Source organism: Notechis scutatus, chromosome 7 (assembly GCF_049901735.1).
Source record: "Notechis scutatus isolate UNSWTSFEM ecotype Mainland chromosome 7, rNotScu1.2, whole genome shotgun sequence".
In the NCBI taxonomy this organism is placed as follows: domain Eukaryota; kingdom Metazoa; phylum Chordata; class Lepidosauria; order Squamata; family Elapidae; genus Notechis; species Notechis scutatus.
In genome coordinates, this window is record NC_142015.1 from 13,888,371 (window position 1) to 13,902,767 (window position 14,397).

At 38.4% G+C, this 14,397-nt stretch overlaps 1 protein-coding gene across 1 annotated transcript in view; it reads right to left on the reverse strand.

Moving 5' to 3' along the window:
- The window catches only part of SLC18A1 (solute carrier family 18 member A1), a 29,376-nt gene that overhangs the window by 10,957 nt on the left and 4,022 nt on the right, over positions 1-14,397 (reverse strand). The window contains exons 4-9 of the mRNA XM_026671356.2: positions 14,225-14,308; positions 13,134-13,226; positions 11,846-11,935; positions 11,551-11,594; positions 11,155-11,215; positions 10,026-10,121 (exon numbers count right to left, since the gene is read on the reverse strand). Coding sequence (XP_026527141.2) covers positions 10,026-10,121; positions 11,155-11,215; positions 11,551-11,594; positions 11,846-11,935; positions 13,134-13,226; positions 14,225-14,308 — 468 coding nt within the window. The remainder of the gene's footprint in view (positions 1-10,025; positions 10,122-11,154; positions 11,216-11,550; positions 11,595-11,845; positions 11,936-13,133; positions 13,227-14,224; positions 14,309-14,397) is intronic.

Genomic DNA, 14,397 nt, shown 5'->3' on the forward strand with positions numbered 1-14,397 from the left:
TTTTTTATTAAAGGAACAAACAAAAGTGTTCTAATATTTATTTATTGTGGATTGGAGATCCTTGAATATGATATTAAATATGATTCTTTTATAGCTGAAAAAACATCCATCCCCATCCACTGAAAAAAAACATAATCTGAGCCATCTAGAGATACCAATAAGAAAGGTTTTTTTTTTTCAATGAGTCAGCTCTAAATGACATTAAATCTGGATCTCACCCATTGCTGTTTCAATTGTTAAGCAAAACTAATACATGTTTAGGATTTCCTTTCTCCATGAAATTCATCCTGGTTCAATTTTCTTTTTTCTTTTTAAATACATTTTATTAAGTTTCAAATTTTAAAAACATAAAATAAAACTTTATACATTGTTATCAACATCAAGACATCTTTTGCATCTCCTCACATTTTTCAGTATATGTTTCAGTATATGTATTTACTTATTCCTTTACCATTACGTCTTACTCTTGCTATAAATCAATATCTTTTATCCTTACATATCAATCTTCTCCATGGTATATTTACATATTTACATATTCCTTCATTCTTTTCCTAATTGCCATTTTATTTTCTTTTTATTTCTAAACCACTCATACCAGGCATCCGAAGCCCTATAATAAATTGAATCTTTTCTGTCTTTTATTTTCATCGTTAGCCTGTCCATCTCTATACAATCTATTATTATTTTTTATAACCATGCCTTCCGGTGGAACCCTTTTTTCCTTCCAGAGTTGTGCGTACGAGATCCTTGCAGATGTTAATATATGTAACATGATATATCTATCTGTTTTATTGCATTTTTGTGTTATTATACCTAATAAAAAAGTTTCCGGATTAAGTTCAATTTTCTGTTTCGTGATTTCTTCGATCCATTGTCTAATTGTATTCCAATATTTTTTTACTTCCTGGCATGTCCAACAGGTATGAAAATAAGTGCCTTTTTCTTTTCCACATTTCCAACAATTTGGGTCTGAGTTAAACATTTTTGCCAGTCTAGCAGGGGGAAGGTGCCATCTGTAGAACATTTTGTATTGATTTTCCTTGTATGCTGTGGATGTAATTAGTTTGTATTTTGATCCCCACATTCTCTCCCAGTTTTCCAGGTCTATACTATGGCCAACATTTTTGGCCCATACCACCATCATCTCTTTGACCACCTCCTCTTCCATTTTAAAATCTAGTAGAAAGCTATATATTCTTGAAATAATTTTCTTTTCCATTTCTTGTAGAATTTTATCTAATTGATGCTTTTCTGTGCAGAAACCAAATTGCTCTTTGTCCTTCTGGTATCTCGCCTGGATTTGCATGTATGGCCACCAATCTATCTTTATATTTTGTTGCTGTAATTCTTGACTCATTTTTAATCTTCCTTGTGTGTCTAATAGGTCTTTATAATTCCTCTTTTTTCCCAGATCCATTGCGTTTGGGTAGATTTGTGCTTCCATAGTTGACAACCAGTTTGGTATTTTAGTATAATGATTCTTTTTAATCTTGTTCCATGTCCGAATTAATGAATCTCTAATAATGTGTCTCTGAAAATATGCATGTTGTTTACATTTCCCATCCCATAAGAAACTATGCTACCCTCTCTGCAATACTCTATTGACAATACTCCTCTATTTTCCAGGTTGATCCAATCTTTAATCCATACCATAGCCACAGCCTGGTAATACATTTCCCAGTCATGGAGTCCAAAGCCACCCCTTTCTCTTTTGTCCTTAATAATTTCATTTTTATACTGGCTTTTTTCCCATCCCAAACAAATTTACTTATTATTCAATCTAATTCTCTAAAAAAGGCTTTATCCAATCTTACTGGTACAGTTTGAAAAAGATATAGTATTTTTGGTAGAGTAGACATTTTAATTGCCACAATTTTCCCCAGTAATGATAGCTGTAATTTCCACCACATTTCTAATTCTTTTTTAATTTGTATTATTAATTTGTCATAGTTATCTTTTTTGATTGAAGAGCATCTTGCTGTTAACCAAATGCCTAAATATTTTACCTTTTCACACTTTGCATTCCTGATTTTCCTTCTAATTCTGGTTTGTTTGTTTGTTTGCTTATCTTTTAAATTTTTAGTCAATAATTTTGTTTTGTTTTCATTAATCTTAAGGCCTATGACCTTGCCAAATTCCTCTATTTCCTTTATTAATTTTACTCAACCAATGGCATCATTTTAATCCTCCCGCCGTTTAGGCAGCCAATCATAATCTATTGTTAACCACCAATCGCTAGGCAGTAGTGATTGTCCAATTGGAATGTAGTATTACTAGTATGCAAATGTCTATATACAACACCCCTCCCCTCTTGGTACGGTCCAACTTTACGTGACGTAGTCACGCAAATAGGCGGGGCTTTTGTGGGTCCTACTTGACCTGAGCAGCTCAGTCTCTGTGTTGTCTTCAATCGGTTCGGACGGGATCGATGTTTCTCCTGCCCTTCTCTCAGGAACCTCCTGGAAGGGTGAGTCAGCCATGCCGCTCCCGCCGGGCTTTGTTAGGTTGGTTGAGCGGGCTTTGCCGCTCCCTTCTGGCTTACTCGGGCAGGTAGAGTTGGCTCGGCTGCTTCTTCCCTGGTTCTCCTCCAGCTCCCTTCTTTCAAACTCGCCTGTTGGTAAGTAGTTTTTATTTGTTCTTGGGCTTTCTGTTGCTGGTTGGTGGCCTGTTTTTAATTGTGTTAAAGGAGGGTCTTCCTTTTCTTTATTATTAATTTTCTGCCCATTAAAAGTTCAGCTGGACTCTTGTTTGTTGATGTGCACGGCATTATATGTTGAATTGTGAGCATTGTATTTATTTTGTCTTGCATGTCACCCCCTTCAAGTTTTTCTAATGCTTCTTTCGTGTATCGAACCATATGTTCCGCCCGTCCATTTGACGCCAGATGAGCTGGCGCTGTCAGGGCATGTCGTATGCCTTGTTCTGCGAGGAATTGTTCAAAAGCTAAGGCTGTGAACTGTGGGCCATTGTCCGAGACTAACACGTCTGGTAATCCATGAGTGGTGAAGAGTTTCTTTAGTTGTTTAGTGACGGCTTCAATCATTGTTGAACTCATGATGCTGACCTCCAACCAGTTCGAGTAGGCATCGACAATGATTAAAAATGTATATCCCTTTGTGGGTCCGGCGAAGTCTATGTGGATCCTTGACCAGGGGCTCTGGGTGTCTCCCAGTCAAGGACCGGTGCTAAAGCGGGGAGGTAGGTCTGGACGTCTGGCATTTATTACATGTTTTTACCCAGGTTTCAATGTCTTTGTCTATTCCTGGCCACCAGATGTAGCTTCTGGCCAGGGACTTCATCTTTACCATGCCCAGGTGTCCCTCATGTAACATGTTCAGCACGTCTTCCTGTAATTTTCTTGGAACAACAACCCTATCCCCCCACAATATACATCCTTTTTCAATTGACAGCTCAGTTTGCCAGGTTCTGAACGGTTTAAAAGTCTCGTTTTTGTTGTTTTGTGGTTGCGGTAGTGTGTTTCTGGGTACCTTCCGCTTTCTTTATTCTGCTCTGGCTTGAGCTGTTGGCCCAACAGCCTACTACCTATACTATCTATTTTACATTTTTTATCCTGCTATGATATTAACATTCCCTCTGGGATGAGCCATTTGAACAGGATGTTATTCTTATTCAGTTGGGCAGCCAGGAATCTGTATTTCTTTCTGTGTTCCCTTATTCTTCTTGGAATTTGTTCCAATGTTACAATTTCTGTTCCCTTAAATATCAGCAGTTCATCTCTTGTCACTTTGTATATCTCATATCTCAGTTGTTTCTTTGAGAATCGTATATGAACCTCTTTTGGAAGTTTAAAACATCTTGCATAGTTGGTATATATTCTATATGCCTCGTCCATTTCCCTTCAAACCTCTTGGCCCTCTTTTTGTAACGCTTCTGCTATGAGATCTGCCATTAATTTGGGCAAGTCCTCCCCCCTTTCTTCTGTTCCATTCTGAAATCTGAGGAAGAAATCAGCCTTTTCCATCTCCAAATATGCAATTGCCTCTTCTAATTTCCTGTTCTCTCCCATTAATTTCTGTTCTATTGATTCTACTTTTTTATCTGTTTGTTCGACCTTTGCCTCCACTGCTTTCATCTTATGTTCCATCTTTGCTACTGTTTGTTGGATTGTACTTATCTTCTCATCTAGTTTCCATATTTTACCTTTCATTTCCCTCATTTCAGTTTTAAAGTCTGCATGGTTTCTCACCATCATTTCTTGTATTGTTGTTAATGCCATTTGAATTGTTTGCATATTTGATACCTGACTTGTCTCCTCAGGATTCAGCATGTCCTCTATCGAACGTTATCCTGCTGGTGATGTTATATCGTTGATGTTGGGTTGGATGTTGTTTTCTTCCCAGACTTAGCAATAGTTGTCGTGGTGGGCATCTTAGGCTTCTCAAATCTACCTATTTTCTTAAGAAAGTCTTTCAATATTATCATCTGTGGTATCAACTCCCTTCTGCGTTTTCTGGGTTTATCTCTTCCCTTTTATCTTATTCTAATCCCTTCAGTTTATCACTACAAGGTCTAATATACTTAATAATGTCTCTCCTTAATTTTATGCACACCTTTTATATATATATGTATTTATACAACAATGTAAAACCAAATTTTGTTATTGTTTACAATCTATGATAGTTGTAATCCTCTTAATTTTCTAATCTTATTTAATCATTTTAATAAATGAATTAAGTATAATCCTAAATATAATATAATAGCTTATATAGTAAACATATATAATTCAATAAATATAGATAAAAATGTGTTTGATTGTTTTCTTGTATACTATATCTTATAACTTTTTTATAGTTCAATTAAGTCTATGGATCAATAAATAGCCATTAATTAGTTATACATCAATTGATTAATTAGTTGATATCCAAAGTATCAAATTGAGGAAGGATATAAAGGATATATAGGGTATAGCAGTTATAAAGAATGTAGCAATCTATAAAATAGCATACATAAATTAATTCTTCTTGCAAGCAATCATATATATATGTGTGTGTGTCTGGCTTCTGTATCATCAGACTTCTGTATAGTGTTCACAGACAAACACTATACAGAAGCCTGATGATGGCAGATGAGATTCTGCCGAAACGTTGCTACAACTTTAAAAGCACAACTATAATGACATGGGAAAATACCCGAACAAAGCTAAATACCATACATATAAATACCCGTGAAAACTTAAGGAGATATATATATATATCTGTCTGTGTGTGTGTGTGTGTGTGAGAGAGAGAGAGAGAGAGGTGAGAGTCCAAATTTCCAAAGGAAAATACACAAACAGACAGAACCAGGAATGACAGAGTTAAATTCCTTTGGCTGAAGCAGTCCTAGGCAGTCTTCCAGAAGCTGCCTGCCAAGTCTGATAACGAGCAGAACCATAAATCAGAGGCAAACACCACACAGAGAATTTGTCCAAACTGCTAACTCAAATAAACAAGTTGATTTAGATTCAGAGCTAACACACACCCTTATATTCCCTGAGGGGCGTGTCAGTCTCTTATCTCAGTCCCTGATTTGACATTTCCTTTTACGTTGTATTTCACGTTTCTGCCTGTGTCTTTGCCTTGCATCAAACCAGCATTCCTCGGCTTGATCCTGAGCCAAGGACTCCGGCACGCTCTCCTGATTATCTGCCGACACCTGAGGCACAACCAGGGAGGAAGATTCTGGGGAGGAAGATGATTCCGAAACTTCCAGCAAAGCAGGCTCAAACCTCAGCCAAATCGTCTTCTTCCTCCTGGCTCACATCTGTGTCTCCCAGCAAAGCAGGCTCAAACCTCAATGCCAAATCTTCCTCATCACTCGAGCCTGTGTCTTCTAACAGAGCAGGCTCCAATCTCCGAGTCACAACATATATATATATATATTCATAGATTTTCACGGGTACAGGTATGTAGGTCTAGGTGTGTTTGGGTCTTTTCCCATGTAAGATTAAGAGTATCTTGGTGAAGAGTATCTTTGTGCCAATGCAAGCACTGCCTGAGGATGGCGAGTGGGACCTCGCCAAAACATCGCCAAGATACTCTTAATCTTACACGGGAAAAGACCCAAACACACCTAGACCTACACACACACACACACAGATTATATATATATATATATATATATATATATATATATATATATATATATATATATATATATATATCTTTGGTTATTCGGGTTTTCTCCGCGTAGATTGGAAGTAGCAACGTTTCGATGAAGTCTCATTCTACCGAACACTTCAACAACAGAATAATCAGAAGCCATAGAGATAGAAAAACACCCACACAGCATGAATAAAAGAGATGACACCTCCCGCTTACCAGCCATTTGGAAACCCGCCTCATGAACAGCAGTACCTAACATGATGAATGACACCAGACCCACACCCACGAGGGCCACACAAGATGCCACCACCACACTTCCACGTAAAAAGCAGACTCACACCCACACAGAAGATGAGACACGACCACAGACCAGAAGCCGCACTGCAGCTGCATCACTGCCCACTTAAAACCCCTGAGCCATACATGAGCGAACTGACCCCCACCATGAAGATGCAGCACGACCACAAACTCGAAGCCAAACAGCAAGATCACAGCTCACCAGCTCAAATCCCCAGTAACTAAGACCAACCTGAGCACAACCAAGCCCCCACCTGAACAGAACACACCTCCAGCCAATCAGAACATGGCCAACCCCCAACCAATCAGAACACAGCCAAACCCCCAACCAATGAGAACACACCCCCACCCAATCAGAACACAGCCAAGCCCCCACCCAATCAAGTCACACCCCACTAGCAGTTAAAAGGAAGAAGCAGCTGCAAGCTCACATCACTCTGAGAAGCACAGAGCTGAAGACAGAAGCCTGAAGATGATGAATGAGACTTCATCAAACGTTGCCTAGATACTTCCAATCTTACGCGGGAGAAAACCCGAATAACCAAAGATCCACATACAAATACCGCGAGAACCTCAGAATATATATATATATTTGTTAAGTTTTCAGGGTACTTACATGTATGGCATTCGGCTTTGTTGGGTATTTTCCCACGTCATTGTAGTTGTTCTTTTAAAGTTGTAGCAACGTTTCAGCAGAATCTCATCTGCCATCATCAGGCTTCTATACAGAATTCTATACAGAAGCCTGATATATATATATTCGTAGATTTTCACAGGTACAGGTATGCAGGTCTTGGCGTGTTTGGGTCTTTTCCCATGTAAGATTGAGAGTATCTTGGCAATGTTTCAATGAGGTCCTCGAGGTCCCACTCACCATCTTCAGGCTGGTGCTTTCTTTTTCTTTCTTCCTTCTTCTTTTCCCTTTCTTCTGCACACCGTCACATTACTTTCCTCATTTCCTGTTTCATCGGTTGTCTTTAATTACTTAGTCACTTTCACTCTCAAATTGCACAGTCACAGCTTTCTATCAAAATGGTTCCACTCTCCGTTCAACTACAGTTCTCCATTAAAGTTCCAATTGTTCTCTCTAATGTTTCTTTTCTGCTTTGCTAGTAATCAATCCAAATTGTAGAAATTTTAAGATTTTATTCACAGAGTCTCGATCCTTTCTTCTGCGGCACTCTCTCTCAGCTGTCAAACTGTTCTGTTTCCTCCTCTCCCTTTTGCTCCGCTATCACCTGCCAATTAGCCACTGTATTCACTCTCTCCGGAGACTCCCTCTGTCAAAATCTTTCACTGGGCTCTCTTCTCTCACCTCTCAAAAACTGTCCCAGTCTGCCGTTCTTCTTCTGATGTCTTGCGTTGATCCACTTTCCTGCTTCCCAATCGCAGCTGGCTGTCACAGCTTCGGACCCGCCGTAGATGCCGGGTTTCTTTCATGCCAGATTCAAAAGGCTTCCCCTCGTCGCAGTGGGAGGTTGCTTTCCTCCACTCTGCTCCTAGGCTTCCCCTTCTAATTTGTGTGTCTCTCCAAGCTTCACGATGCCTCTGAGAGCTTCCAAGCATGAAAATTTGGATACAGGATTGCAGAGATTGCTCTCCTGCTCTGCTCCGCCATGACCTCACCACCGGAAGTCCCATCCTGGTTCAATTTTCATTTTATTTTCATCTTTACTTGGTAGATTAGAATTGACTAAGAAAGAAAATGTGGCTCAGGATCACTCAGTGAATATGGTGACAAGCAAGGATTTGGACATCTTTACAAGAAACAGTGACAAGTGGTGGACAAGGGCCAAGACTTTCTATTGGTGGTGTGTCTTTTATTGTGGCTGTTTTAATCAGGGTGACATGGATTATATGTTGTGGTGATAGTCTTAATCTGGGTACATCACTCAGAGTCACTGCTGTAAGGTGGACAGCTTTATAAATGAAACAAATAAATAAATATGCCTTTTGTCTCAAGATCAAAGCATTGCTCCCCACCCCAACCCACCCCAAGTCTATTCAGGAAAAGAAAAGCACCTGGGAGAACAAACTAGGATAGATTCCAGCATAGTAGACACTTTAAATTTCTGCCCTATCTTGTGAATACAAGTTCTTTTAGACTCTCCAAGGTCTTGAAATGCCAGTTTTATTAGCAATCCTTAGAATATGATTAAATACTGCATAGAATGTTCCTTCTGGTAATGACCAGAGAAACTGCTCAGATTCTAACTACTTGAGGATCCACATATTTATTGTTTGCATTTTTTAAAAAAAAGAAAATCAATGTAGATTCTACCAAAAAGGTATTCAAGATAAAACAAAGATGCCATGCACAAATGGAGCAGAGCAAATATCAAGGGATATAAAAAATAAGGAGAATGGATATGGAAAGGAAAATGGGACAGTGTTACAAAACTAGGGGAACACAGATCTAGAAAATTTTTGGAGAACTTTGTCTTGCATGGATGTTGTCTCCAGTCCAGTGCGGGCATCCCTTCACCATCATCATCCCTACATTTGCCATTCTCTTGATAACAACTTCACTCATCTCCCCCTTGCTGTTTTTTCAGAAAGGCATAAAGAAGATGGTAAGTCATCCTCAAAGACCCTCCATCTTATCAAGGGTTTCTCCTGGCTGCCTTAGCTTTAGCCAGCCTTTAAACTGATTAGCAACTCTCAGTCACTTGGCTAAGCCAAGGTAGCAATTCAATTGTTGTGTCATTGAGAGCATTATTCCTCCATAAATTCAATTTCAGTGCTTTTTACAAAACAAGACAGCTATTTTATTTCATTATTCCATCTCTGTGGTGGCATATAATTGCCATATGCTGAGTCACCAACCCTCTGCCTCTAAAGAAGCTTTTTCCTTAATCAGTAGGGAACTCTTCAATAGCCATAGGCCCAGATTTCGCTCTTTCTTTTTCTTTCTTGACTGTGTCAATTTTCATTAATAGATAAAAGAAGACTCTTTTTTTCAAATTTAATACTGCTTTACTGAGCCTACAGGTGTTGCTGCCAAGATGACACTGAAAGATAAGGCAGACAGATATGAGACTAGGAATAAAGCTGAGAGACACACAAATCCATACAAGAATTAGAAAGATTACTGTGGTTTGGGCAAGGCTGCAGCCCAAACAGGAAGTTTATAATAGCATTTCCTGTCCAGATGAAGCTAACAGCCAACCTCCATGAACATGTCCCATTTTGAGCCTGTTTCATACAGGAAGAAAATTATGGTTCTTCCAACATACTCAAAACTGATGCATCAAAGATACAATATAGTAGCAATCCCAGAGTTCTTTTACAATTCCTACTGAATGTTTTTCATTGGACAGAAGAGGAAATTATCTTTTTATAAGCATTATTTTCATTTCAATTAAATAATTTAATTTAAGTTTAATTAAACTCAATGAAAAGAAATCTAGATTTACTCCTGACCCATCTGTTATTTTTGAAGTATGGTTTCCAGCTTGCCATTCAAAGATCAAGCTCATCCCAAGGAACACAAATAGTTTTGAACTCCTCCTGAATTGAGTTTAAATATATACAATTTGTATCAGTGTAAAATTTAAACACTAAATTAATCTAAACATATTACCACCCAATTCCTATGAAAATTATTTTTTTAAAAAAACATACCCAGTTGCCATTCTGGGGAGCACATGTTTTGTATCATCCAAATGGGCAAAGTAGCCTCTAAAATAGCAACTCCCATGTTTCCAAAGCAAATTGCACCTGGAGGAAGAGAAAAGATGCAGAACCTTTATGAGTTTTCTTGCAATTAGCAGAGCATCAGCCAAACTCCCACCTCAATTATAGGGTCAATTATAGGATGTATTAAGAGCATCACATCTGAAGAAAGGCATGGGGAAAGTAAAACAGATGGAAAGAAAGGCCCTCTTGGCATGCTTGGGAGATTGAAAGCCAATGACAAGAGATAGATGGAACTGATATGTTCTTGGACTTGCAAAACCCCAAGTGAGAGTGGACATGATAGCCCTTATTCAGTAACTAAAAGCTATCCCAAAGAAAAAGACAAAGAAATGCAAGAAAAAGACCAAGAGGGCAAATGCAAAATATGAAATAACACCTTTCAGGCAGAGATAATTTTAGTAAGGACTTCCTACAATTCTTCTATTAGTTTGAAAATGGAACCTTCTACACAGACTGAGCTCACATTTATTGGATGTGTTGAATGAGACATTGGACAGCAATTAATTTGAAAATCTGCACTGCACGCAATGACCTAATACTGTCAGGTGCAAAGAATCAGGACCATATGTTAAGTTGCAATGAAGAAGATTTATTGCTCACGCCTATACACAAGAATCTAGTCAACTAATGTTCAGCACTAAATTGATATAGATAAGAGTCAAAAGAATTCAAGAGGGGTTGGACTTAGACCATTTGTACGAAGAAAACTCAAAGAATACAAGAAACATCTTCTAGGCTGATGACACATTTAATTCTGCCCCTGGCTCTGACTGCTCTTCTACTAATACCCCCTTTAGACTGTCTGATTCTACATTTGCCACATGGGACAATAGAAAGAGTAGGGTGCATTTTGCTTTGAGAGATGTAAAACCATCTTCAACTATATGGAGACTAGCATGCTTTATGCTGTGTTATTCCAGCAGGCAGGACCAGAAACAACAAATGCTAGTAATCAGAATAATCTTTTCTACCTCAGTTCCACAGAAGCTAACTTGAGATGATGGTTATTGTATCCTCAAGACCAAATGCCCAAAACAGAGGCAATAAAACTTACCTGCTGCAATCAAAATATAGGGATCCCACAACAAGGTCAAAAAGGAGGTTCCTTTGATATTCTGGAAAATACACAGAGAAGACAGATATGCTTCAGAGGAAGATGTTAATTGGAGTTGTTTTGTTTTGTTTTTTGTTTTGGTTTGTTGCAAAAAAAAAAGCTTGCTTTCACGTAGCTTTCAGAGTTCCTATATTTTTGCTCTGAGTAAAATGCTTGTTTTGCTCTTGATTTTATAACTCCTAATCTGATATTTTAGATTGCTACTTTTAAACAATCATCTTATTTTGCATTAAAAGTAACAGTAAATAGATGTGTAGATCCTTTGCATCAATAAGTAGGGTAAAAATATTATAGTACATACAAAAAAGGAAACATGAAGAGGAATTTTTGCCCTACCTCGGGTGAAATCTTTGTTGGATGCAGGATACAAAGCTGCAAAACTAAAGCAGACATAATTATTTCATGTATAGAAATATCTTTCCATCTTTTCTACTAATTATGTTCAATCTTATTTCTGTTCAGTAACTCAGTTCTCCCTTGACCCTGCCATCTTCTTAGAATGTTTTCTGAGATGTAAGCCCCACTATGCTCAATGACATTTATTCACAGAAAAATTGGCAGATGGAACTGCCTTTTCCAGATCAATGATTCAAGGTGGGCCCTGACCTGACTACTTCAAAGGATGACTTACCTCCATCTAAGAGAGCCAAGACTGCCAGGATCAGAAAAGGAGATGATTTCCCAACAAACTCATACATCACACTTCCAAATGGAGCTCCCACTGCAAAGAAAACACATTAGTGGTACTAATATGAAAAGAGACTCACAAGTCTATGAATGTAAACCACATTGCATTTGGGGTTAGTTGCTTGGCAAATTGTTCTTTTCCTGGTTCATTTCTGTTTTCTAGATCAAATAGTCCAACCATTTCCAATAGTATCAAACTATAAAAACACACCTTCTTTGCAGGATGTGATTGAACTTGACCTAAAACTCATCAATTTCCTTGCCTTCTGCATCAGTGGATAACTTAGACAATGGTTGTCCAAGAGGTCTACCTGATAGTATCTGGCCTATATCCTTTCTGATTATCAAAGCTACAATGTTCCTTCTTTGTTGCCATTGTTGTTCTGCTATAACATAGCTGACTGACTAAATATTTCCAGCTCCAACCTATTGTAGTTCATTGATACCTGTCAGCATGTAGTCAATTTATTTTATCTTTGATTGTGTTGAACTTCCCCGTGTTCATGCTTCTAATATTTCATGTTCCCATTGCAATTCTGATTTTGCAGGTTTGGATTTTCTCTTCCTGTGTATCAACATAGCCTTACCAAAGTAGTCTTATCAGTGAGATGGGCAACATATAGATTTAATAAACAAATAGATAAAAATATCACCAACAATATGCATTATAAACACTACTAATACTCCAAAAGAACTTCAGCTTCTCCCCAGTAGCATGTTGAACATCATCCAATATATGATAGTATATTGTCCAGACATTTAGTTTACTTAGTCAGATACAGGAGTGGTTTATCATTGCCTTCTCCCAGTAGGTTGAAAATGATGTCTTTACTACTATCACTAAAGTGATCACCTTCCAGTATCTTCTTCTATCCTTGCCATATAGATCCCTGCTTGTGTTTGGGAGGGGAGAAGTAGAGTGAGCCTTGGGTGACCTTATTAGAAGTATCTACTCTTGAGTATCTATACTCCAATGTTCTTTACTTGTTCTTCTCCAGGAATGCTAAGCAATAATCCACAGTAGATCATGCTAACATGCAAAGACCCATTTGGATATACAGCAGATCTATTTTTTTCCAGCTTGGCTGTTGGGAAATGCTACCAGAGAACTACAGACAAAGACAACTGAATAATGAACAGAGTCCTAAAGGAAGCAGCTGGGGAGATGCACCAAAGTGAGCTCTGCATGAGTTCCTAGATGCCTAAACAGTATTAAATGTACATTTACTCACCAAGCACTCCCAAAGCCAGACCTCCCAATGCTATTCCCATTGCATTTCCCCTCTCACAGTCATCGGGATACACACTTGCAAGCATCCCCAGACCTGCAGGCAGAGACACAGCTGAGCCAATCAGTTTTGATTTGTTGGAAATAAGCAACAGACATGGGTTAGTGTTAGACATGGGTTATTGCACTGTACAGAAGTGAAAGACTGAGACTCCCTTCATGGTCTATGGAATTCTTCTTTTCCCCTGTTCTTCACCACCAGCTGTTGTGGAAGCTGTAATTTCATGTGATACGGAAGAAAGGATGCTCCCCCAATGTTCCACCCCGAATCTCCTCCAATATTGAAGATTTTATTTTTTTATTTCTTTTATGACCTCAAACTTTTCAACTCAATAAATATATTTTCCCTTTATAATTTCAGCATCAGTCTCTTTTCTCCAAGAAGTAATGTAGAACTGATATCAAAATTATACATCACAGGAGGCATATCTTTCTTGGTCCCTTTTGGGGAACAAGGAATGAGATCTTTGGTCATCCAGCTAAGTGATGTGAATAGCAACAATTAAAGATTCCAAGTAGGCAACTTTTCTTTCTATCACTGGAGATACCAAAGTTAAACAAGGGCTTTCAGTTTCAAGATGTAATATTCTCCCAACTCATCAGAGTGGGAAGACAGGGAATGTTGCAGATCTCATCTATTTAAAAAGTAGACCTAATAGAGCCTAGAAAAGGGGCCTTCTCTGTAGTGGTTCCTTCCCTTTGGAACATCATTCCCCCAGAAATAAAGTTGACTCTCTCTTTGCTACTTTTCTGGAAGGCCCTGAAGACATGATTTTGTTAGTCCAGTTTGGGGACTCCAGGTTGATTCGGAGTTAATTGCGTGGCTTCTATTATTGTGTTTATTGCCACTACAGTGTGTGTGGGGGGTTGTATTGTTGATTTTTAATATAGTATACTACCCAGGGTCAGCAAGTGTGAGTTGGTTAGCCATATAAATATATTTAATTATAAATAAGTGCTTCCTGGCTCTCCAGAATATTGTCCCAGCTGTGCAAGATCTATAGCATTGCCAATAATACCTTCCAGCACGTTTACCTGCAACAGATGAGCAGGCAGAACCAAAGCCTTGCAGCGTTCGAGCAATGAACATTAAGGTGTAACTCCTTGAAAAAGCAAACACTAAAGGAAGAAAAAGGTGCAGAATCAGATTACTGGAACTATGGATGCTTTCAAAAAAGGACTTTTGCAGAGAACTTGATTGCCTCATT